This window comes from Histoplasma capsulatum, genomic scaffold (assembly GCF_000149585.1).
Source record: "Histoplasma capsulatum NAm1 scaffold_4 genomic scaffold, whole genome shotgun sequence".
NCBI lineage: Eukaryota > Fungi > Ascomycota > Eurotiomycetes > Onygenales > Ajellomycetaceae > Histoplasma > Histoplasma mississippiense.
The window spans coordinates 2,512,245-2,521,452 of NW_001813979.1; the positions used below are offsets into that span (position 1 = coordinate 2,512,245).

Genomic DNA, 9,208 nt, shown 5'->3' on the forward strand with positions numbered 1-9,208 from the left:
GAAAATCTACATGCGTCGCATCCAAAAGATAATTTTAAAATAGGATGGGTTAACTCCACAGGGCCATGTTTGTAAACTGGGGGTATGTCCTCTCAAGAACGCCGATGCCAATTGAATGAAAATACGAATGGAGGACCTTTAAACACCAGGATCAAATCTATCCTCCTACATGCAAAAGAGTTGAGGGACAAGGCGTAAAAAAAAGAGAAATGCATGGTGTAAAGATAATGGACACCGGGTCCTGATATCGTAATGAATTGACAGCCTGAAGAATGAGGGAGTCGAAAGAAAAATATATAGTTAATTAAATGAGGAAATAAGGAAGAGTGCGGTAGAGAACAAATACAGCCAAACAAAGGAGATGATTTACACCTAAAGGAGTATTTGTATCACACTCGATCTCGTGCGAAATCTAAAACATCACAGTCATCCTCGAAGAAGCCATCCTCATCAGCTGTGGCAGCACAACCGACGGTAGAGGATGAAGCTGTCGCCCGCTTCTTCCTTCGAGCTGTAATCACTACATGCTCAACATTATCTCCAGCGTTTCCAAGACTGATCAAATTCTCTATCTCACCAGGACCAGCGTTGCGTCCGATATCGATATTATCTTTGCCATCTTCATCGCTATGGGTGGCCGGGCGTAAATTGAGTTTTATCGAAGGGATATCGTCCCCAAAAACCCATGGTTGTTGTGTCGGCATGACAACCTTCTCCTCATAGCTGGTAGGATAAACCATGAGGTTTACTCTGCGGTCGGTATGGAATGGCTGATACGGTGCATTGGCTTCGATTTCAGCCTGGGAAAGTGGCTGTGATTTAAGCTTGCCACTCGAGCGTCGTACGAGTGTAGGTGAGGACAAATACCAGAACCCGGAAACTTGAGTTTCGATCGGCATGGGCAATGCCTGCTCGGGACCGCTGAGCAACTGAGCATTAGCTGGTAATCGGATATCCGCTAATTTGCTTCCAATAACGGAGTGACTTTGTTTGTTCTTTCCAGCTGAAGAACTCCGTCGGACTCTGTATGCTGTAAACTTGCCGCCGTCAATGACACCTAAGAAGGGTTCGTCTTCTGTACCAAGCCAAGTGACTCGAGAACGAGCAGTGTCTCTGGAAAAGGCAGAGAGATGCAGGCGGTTTTCGCCCACACGTCGAAGTGTGTTCATAGTACCGGTTGCCGCACCCATTGACTTACTCAAACCAGCAGCGACAGCCTTACCACCACCACGAACTCCCGTTGCAGCCGAAATGCCGAATGCCCCTGCACCACCTTGGAAAGCTGCTCCGACACTCGGCGCACGACCTCGTACAGCTGCAAGAATAGGCTGGGTTGTGCCACCAACAAGTTTTATGGCGGCAGAGAACGGGTTACCTGGAGGAGCCTCTTCATGGTCTTCAATAGCTGAAGTATCCTTTTGGTTCATCTTAGAGGGCGCAACTCGGCGGAGAGGTGGCCATTGGAATGCAGCACGTGGAAGGTCATAGACGTGAACAGTGCCTTTCTTAGTGATAATCGCTAAGCGCTCCCCCGTGGGAGCAGTCCATACAATATCAACAATACTTGACGTCGTCAGTCGGGCATATCTCGCGACTTGTCGCACATGAAGAGCCGGAGGATTGGAAGCCACTGCGTTTGAAGTTGGATCATCCGATATAAATGCCCTAGATCTGCAGTGCTTTACCTGCATGAGATCCCAAATATGCTGTATGTCCCCCTTTTTACTGGCAGTTAGCAGCATGAGACCGTTAGGTGCGAAGGAAAGAAAGCTGCATCCATTAGGTGGTTGGAATGTGGCAATGGGGGTAGGAAATCCCGATTTAATATCATGGGCTTCTTCACATTTCTTCAAATCAATGATGGACACAAGATCGGGTTCGCAAACCAAGCCTGATTGAGTATCAGGCGCATGCGTTGGCGGAAGAATATTGTGTCCGGTTTGCGCGTCAAATTGGTGAGAGCGACGAGAAGGAGTCGCATGCGTTAACTGAGCGTCTTTATTCCAGTAGCTATTCCAGGTTTGGACACTTTGATCTCCGATCCATCGAGCACCTTTGAAAATTTCTTGTGTGACTCCTCTTGCAACCTTATTGAGGAGGCTCTCTCCTTCCCCAGAGTCAACCCCACACGAGATTGAAGGACGAGAAGGAGGGGTATGACTATCTAGTCCATAAGTTTTCTTCTGGATTAGATGCGAGGGAATGGTTCCATGGAGGGAAACTCGGCGTGAGGCAGACGGTGGAACAACAGCTAGCCATCGACCACTAAGAGATAAAATTGGAGTGTCTAAATTGGTTGAAGGCCGGCTAGTATCAGATTGGAAATCGTCCAGGTCATTTGTCGAGTTCGACGAGCTAGAATATCTGCGGACATCTTTCCACTGCATACTAGTCCAAGTTTTTCCAAGGCACTGAAAAAAACCGCGTGACGACTGGGAGATAATACTATAAATGAAAACCTCGCCACTCGTGCCAGAAGCGATAACAGCAAAATTTCCACTTGCAAATATTTTCAGGTTTCCAACGGGTGACGAAGCGGAGATCGGCAAGCCAGGGAAGGGATCGTAGCAGGGCACAGGTTTTGTTGAATAGAGTGTTGTTATGTGCTCCTGTGTTTTGAGGGAGTAGACTTGAACTCGAGTCTGCACTTGTAGGGTATCATCACGCCTTGACCGTGGGTTCGGTACTGCTGGTACTATTTCGACCTGATCCGAATCCGCGGAAGACGAGGTGCCGCCATCGTCGACTGTCTGAGCGGGCCCGTGTATAGATATCGCAATGAGTGGCCGATATGTTGCGAAAGGATCAACCCTAGACGCCCATGTCAGAATTTTGGCGTCTAGTACTCTTCCATTTAGTCCATCGAGCTTCCCGACTACTCTGGCTTTATCGCCTTCAACATTAAGCACGTCCAAATACCCATCACTCCCAATCAACATGACATTGCCACCAAATTTATTACTTGATTTTGAATGTGGATTCGAAATCGCATCAAAGCAACAGAAAGTATAGCCACCTTCCCCTGCGGGTCGCATACTGGGACTTGGGAAATGCGGTATGTCGATGTCGGGCGCGGAATAAAAATGTGGTTGTGGTAGATGAGGCAATGGAATTTGGTGCATGTGATGACTACTGGACGAACGTTGTCTATCCACAGATTGATACCTTGCCGGCGTAGAATTCGGGTGGCCATTTCCATAGCTCAAGGGCCGAGGCTTCCCCATCGGTTGTGAGGCTGGTGAAGGGCTATGGCTGAAACCCCCTTTTTCCCCAAGTGAGGCAAAATTTGGTGGCGATGCGCTTATGCTCAGCCCATCTATCAGATCATTGGGTGGGCTTTTTCCAAACGGAATGGACTTAGCCCAGGAATCAGTTCGATGGACGGTATCACTATTATCATGGCCACTCAACGAGTTTAAAGTATCCAAGATTGGAGAATTGACGTGGGTTAGATGTTGCTGCACGGCAACATTCTGAGAATCGAGGGTGATATCTTCCGGCTCCAAGGCTGGGGAGAACGCGCTTCTATAGAAGTAGAGTATATGGCCGTTAGATACATAAATTCTATGCTGACTCGTACTAAGTTACGAGAATTGCAGAGGGAATGGAAAGAGCTGGGGCTAACGACAACCACAAAGCAGCGGAGGAGTTGGTCACGTACTGGCTATCCGGATGCGCCTGCGTTTCAGTTTTGGCGGCCCCATCCTCTCGCTCCGCAACATTTCTTCTCTTTTTCTTAGATTGACGGCTAAGGCCTGATTGAGTTGGAGCTGTGAGCTGCTGTGACAACGGTGACTTGGCCGCCGGGGACCGACTTTGCTGGCGTGAGGGGTTAGACGCTGGGGGCATCCAAAAAATGATAGGAGGTGGCCACTGAAGGGCCGTGAAATGCGCAGGAAATCCCGGAGAAATACGTAGAAGTCGATGCGAAGAAGTGAATCACTCCTTCTGTGGTCCTCGTATTTTTAAGGAGGCTTGGTAGGCAGGCGATCCAGGATAGCGATCGACGGTCTGTGAATTTGAGAAGACGAATGAATGATAGGAACAGTCAAGGATGGTATGGGGACGGATATGATGAATAAGTAGCAGGTTTATATTCCAGATATGCCAGATACCGCCGTAAATAAACACAAGATAGCTATAGAACAAGAAGCCGTGAGGCAGTAAGGTGTACACAGACAGGTGAGAGGAGGATCAAGAGGTGGAAGGATATGGGAGGAACAGAGCTTCCAGAGCAAGCTGCTTGTTTCTATAAGGAAATGTTCACAGGTGACAAGTAGGTTCAGTAGACACGAACAAGCTGCTGGCAGATGCAGCGGGATAGTTCCATAAATTATTATCAAAGTAGCTGGTTCGATAGAAAGCGAGTTGTAAGCGTGGTTGTAGGTCTGTTGATAGGAGAGTCAGGATGGAGCGACAAGAGGGGCAACGATGACACATCCAGCGAGGTGAGAGGATGGCACCTGTGATTGGCTGTGGATGACGGCGCGTCATGGAAAATAATAGTTAGGTAAGCAACCTGGCCGACTACAAACAGTGCAAACAAGGCAAATAATGAAGTGCCAAGACTGGCAAAGAGTTGAAGTCATGTGCTCTGCGTCACCTGCTGATTGTTAGCTGCTGGACACAGTACAGAATACATTTACCAGACTTGCTTGCACAAGACATACCAGGCGATCCGATGCACTTAGGTTGTGTAGGGCCAATGTCTGGTTATGGTGCTTGTGGTATTTCTTATTCTTCAAATCCTGGCTTTCGTGGCAGATCGTGAGAACAGCATCCCTGAGGTAACACCTAGGAGTGTTCGCTGAAAAAAAAAACCATCACGCCGGTTTCGACTTCGACCATGTATTTTGTACGTATCCTATTTGTTATCTTTTGGAAAAGTAGTTGTTTGAATCCTGTTTTTCTGGGGTATTCAAACTGAGGATTATTCGTCCTCTACTACGTACACGATCCTTGTTTTCTTTTGAATTTAGAATAATCAGGAATGTTTCTTCGAAAACACCAGCTCCAAAAAACATTTTGACGTTTGAATGACCCGTAACCTCAATCATGTGACTAGGATAGATCCATCCTTCTTGATCATCTGTATGGTACATCGGGTCTATTAACTGCATGACATGATAAAGCGAGGGGTGTGCTGCCTGTCTCATTGGAATAAGTGGCCGCAAGTCTAAATAACTGATACATATCATCTCTTTAAAAAATTATCATTCCATTACGGTTTGGAAAACGGCTGACTGGATGACATCTTCGCCCTTGATCTTTGGTTGTGTTTAATGTTCTGTACCAAGCCCTGAAGCTATTTGAGACATTGCGGATATGTTATTTCTGATCCGTCAGTGTCTTGTCACAGAAAAGAGCCGTATGAACACCTTCAATATTTCGAGACGGATAAATCCGACTATGAATGTGTGAAAGCATGAGCAATGATGAATATCACACACCAATTATCGAAACCTCTTTGTAGGACGATTATGCTCGAATAAAGTCGCATTGTTAACGTATATAACGGTACTAGAACACGGCTTACTCAAGCGCTGCGGGGGATATTTGGCCTGACTGCATGCTCCACCTCCCCCTGTTCGCTTGTCTATTCTCAAACCCTGGCCATAGGTGGAATAAAAGAGCATATCACAGATAATAGAAATAGGGTCCAGTCGTCAAGCTTTCTTCTTCGATGCTGCCTTCGCTTTGGCAGCCTTTTTCCGATTACTTCGAATCATAACAACACCTAGGAATGAACCCACGACCGCAGATCCGAGTAGCGTCAGGATAACGGGAATACGGATTGCCCAGACACGGGGTGGGAAGAGGTCATGGAGTGGATGGCCGTCATCGACAAAGGGCTATACTTGACAATCGAGAAAGTTGGTCAGAAGACATTTTCATTGCGCTGCGCGACCTCAATCCCCCCACCCCCCCCCCCCCTTTTTTTTTTTTTTTCTGCGTTTGCGGCTCGAGAAAAGCGGTAAAATTATTCATCATACCATGAGTAGAGTCCATGCCGTGTAGTAAAGGTAAACAGCAGTTGCCACTAAAAGCATGGCCAATCCAATAAGTCGTCCAAACTGTTTGTAAATGAACAATTAGCAAATTTTTGATTGTATACAGAGCAAGGAATGAAAAATCACCATCACTGCGAAGAGTAGAGGTAGCTCAGGTCCGGGGATTGAGTGAGGTATCAGGTTAATCCCTAAATAGGGTTGAAAAAGAAAGGGCTATCAAGAAAACCAACGTTGCTAATTGCTGAATAGTAATCAGGGTTGAGAAAGGTCAAATTCTCACCGGCTTCCTCCTGACTGGGTCGCGGTCGGCAAAATAACATTGGAATCATTGTATATCACGTGATGGATTCAGGCGCTAAAGCCATGATGCCGTTTTTTTTCTGCCATTTTGAACAAGCATTCATCCCCAGCAAACACTTCCAGCCACGCAAGTGATTACAATATCTTAATATGACTTGGAAGTAACGACAAACCGCATCACGTCCTGCTCGAAATGGAAGATCCGGTGATGCTACAGTCAGCAGTTCGTCTGCCTACTCCCCCACCGGGCGCGTCCTACTCTCCCCAGCCTTCTGGGACTCGAAAACGGTCACCACCATCCCGATCCCCTTCACCTGACCGGCGTCGTTCTCCTCCAAACGGGACGTCTCGTGGAGGGCCTGACTTTCCTCATGGCGAGTCAAACAGTCATATGGAGAGAGAACGTCAGCTCACCGAACGGCTTCGAATACGAGAAGCTCCTGCGAAGCCCTTGACCGAAGAAGAGAAGCAAGCTGCTGCGAAGGCGGAATATGAAAAACTGCTGAATATGCGCTCTGGTGGAACTTACATTCCTCCAGCGAAACTTAGAGCACTTCAAGCTCAGATCACTGATAAGACGAGCAAGGAGTATCAGCGGATGTCATGGGAGGCCCTGAAGAAATCCCTTAACGGTCTGATCAACAAAGTCAACGTTTCGAACATCAAATTTATCGTTCTGAGCTTTTTGGAGAGAATCTCGTTCGCGGCAGAGGTCTCTTTTGCCGAAGTATTATGAAAGCTCAGGCTGCTAGTTTGCCGTTTACTCCAATATATGCCGCCATGGCCGCGATTGTCAACACAAAACTTCCGCAGGTGGGAGAGCTTTTGCTAAATCGGCTCATAGTCCAGTTCCGCAAGGCCTTCAAGCGAAATGACAAAGCCGTTTGCATCTCGTCGACCACCTTTATTGCCCACTTGTGTAATCAACAGGTGGCACATGAAATGGTAGCTGCTCAAATCCTGCTGCTTTTGCTACACAAACCTACGGATGATAGTGTGGAGATTGCTGTTGGCCTTACTAGGGAGGTCGGACAATACTTGGAGGAAATGGGAGGGCCAATCGCGCTTGCTGTGTTTGACCAGTTCAGAAACATACTTCACGAGGCAGATATTGATAAGCGTGTTCAATATATGATCGAAGTTCTATTCCAGGTCCGAAAGGATCATTACAAAGATAACCCTGCTATCAAGGAAGAGCTTGATCTCGTCGAGGAGGAAGACCAGATCACGCATCGCATTAGTCTTGATGATGAAATCGATGTCCAAGATGGTCTGAATATATTTAAGTATGATCCTCAGTGGGAGGAACATGAAAATGCATATAAGAAGTTAAAAGCTGAGATTCTGGGCGAAGGGAGTGATGACGAAGACGGGGACGAGGGTGAATCGGATGAAAGCTCCGATGAGGATGAGGAAGCCGAGAAAGACCAGCAAATGGACATTAAGGATCAGAGCAATACCGATCTTGTTAACCTCAGGAGGACGATCTATTTAACTATTATGTCGAGTATTGATTTTGAAGAATGCTGCCACAAACTCATGAAGATCACTTTGCCACCGGGACAGGAGTCGGAGTTGCCGTCCATGATCATCGAATGCTGCTCTCAGGAGCGGACTTATTCCAAGTTCTATGGCTTGATCGGGGAGCGTTTTGCGAAACTCAACCGTCTTTGGGCTGATCTGTTCGAAGAGGCCTTCATCAAATATTACGATACTATCCACCGCTACGAAACAAACCGTCTTCGGAACATTGCGAAATTCTTTGGACATATGCTCAGCTCGGACGCGATTGGTTGGCATGCGTTGTCCATTATTCATCTCAACGAAGAAGAGACAACATCTAGTAGCCGTATCTTTGTTAAAATACTATTCCAGGAACTGGCCGAAGTTCTTGGAATGGCGAAACTGCAGGAAATTTTCAATGATGATATACTCCAACCTAGTTTTGAGGGTTTGTTCCCGACTGATAATCCAAGAAACACGCGTTTCTCGATCAATTACTTTACTAGTATTGGTATGGGTGTTCTCACAGAAGGGATGCGCGAGCATTTGAAGAATCTACCTAAACCTACTTTTCCCGCCTTACCTGCACGAGCAGCAGAATCAGACTCAGAATCAGTCAGCTCATATTCAAGCTACTCGTCATACACTGGTTCTTCCAGGTCGCGCTCGTATTCTCGCTCTCGCTCATCCTCTCGTGGCCGAAGACGCTCCATCTCGTTCTCCCGCTCTCCCTCATCTCGAGGGGGAAGCCTTAGCAGAAGCAGTAGCAGAAGCTATAGCTCTACGCCATCCCGCTCACCGACACCTCCACCTAGGCGCCGGGGTAGACAACCACCATACTCTCGGTCGCTATCTCCTGCGAGCCACAGATCTCGATCTGTCTCATATTCTCCTGTACGTCGTCGATCTCCTCTACGCAAGCGGTCAGATTCGCGGGGTCAGAAAGCGATCGCTAGCGGAAGAGGTAGCGGACGCTTTCCATCCCGCTCAATCAGCCCTCCCCGTCGCGGACGTGCCAAGGACACTCGCCACAGGTCGACAAGCTACTCACTCTCCCGATCCCCTCCACCCCGCTCAAGCAGGGGAAGGCGGCGAAGTTCTCTGTCTTTGTCAAGCTCACGATCCCCCCAACCTCGCAAACCGAATAGGGCCAGGCGACGATCCCCTTCTAGATCTGTAACCCCGCCTCGCTCCCGAGCAATCAGAGGCCGGAGCAAGGACAGACGCCCATCCAGGTCCCCGTCGCGTTCTGCTTCCCCGCCCCCGCGCACTAGGCGCAGATATAGCCGGTCTCCTACATCCCTTTCTCGTTCCCGGATCTCCTCAGCGCTCGTTGACTCCACCACGGCGTGGTGCATCCACAACGTGATAGCCGCTGGGGCCGTGGATGGTGG

The 9,208-nt window shown here is 48.1% G+C and overlaps 3 protein-coding genes across 3 annotated transcripts; 1 reads left to right on the forward strand and 2 right to left on the reverse strand.

The window, feature by feature from the left end:
• Positions 1–389: 389 nt before the first annotated feature.
• Positions 390–5,156, reverse strand: HCAG_04756 (predicted protein; the record flags this gene model as incomplete). Its single annotated transcript, XM_001540866.1, has 5 exons — positions 390–3,525; positions 3,662–3,819; positions 4,181–4,249; positions 4,671–4,748; positions 4,953–5,156. 5 exons carry the CDS (start codon positions 5,154–5,156, stop codon positions 390–392), a joined length of 3,645 nt encoding a protein of 1,214 aa, XP_001540916.1.
• A 510-nt stretch (positions 5,157–5,666) lies between these two features.
• On the reverse strand, positions 5,667–6,340 carry HCAG_04757 (conserved hypothetical protein; the record flags this gene model as incomplete). Its single annotated transcript, XM_001540867.1, has 3 exons — positions 5,667–5,852; positions 5,994–6,074; positions 6,242–6,340. 3 exons carry the CDS (start codon positions 6,338–6,340, stop codon positions 5,667–5,669), a joined length of 366 nt encoding a protein of 121 aa, XP_001540917.1.
• A 164-nt stretch (positions 6,341–6,504) lies between these two features.
• HCAG_04758 (conserved hypothetical protein) lies at positions 6,505–8,364 on the forward strand (the record flags this gene model as incomplete). Its single annotated transcript, XM_001540868.1, has 3 exons — positions 6,505–7,023; positions 7,056–8,262; positions 8,321–8,364. The coding sequence occupies 3 exons, from the start codon at positions 6,505–6,507 to the stop codon at positions 8,362–8,364; spliced, it is 1,770 nt and encodes a 589-aa protein (XP_001540918.1).
• Between the last annotated feature and the right edge of the window lie 844 nt (positions 8,365–9,208).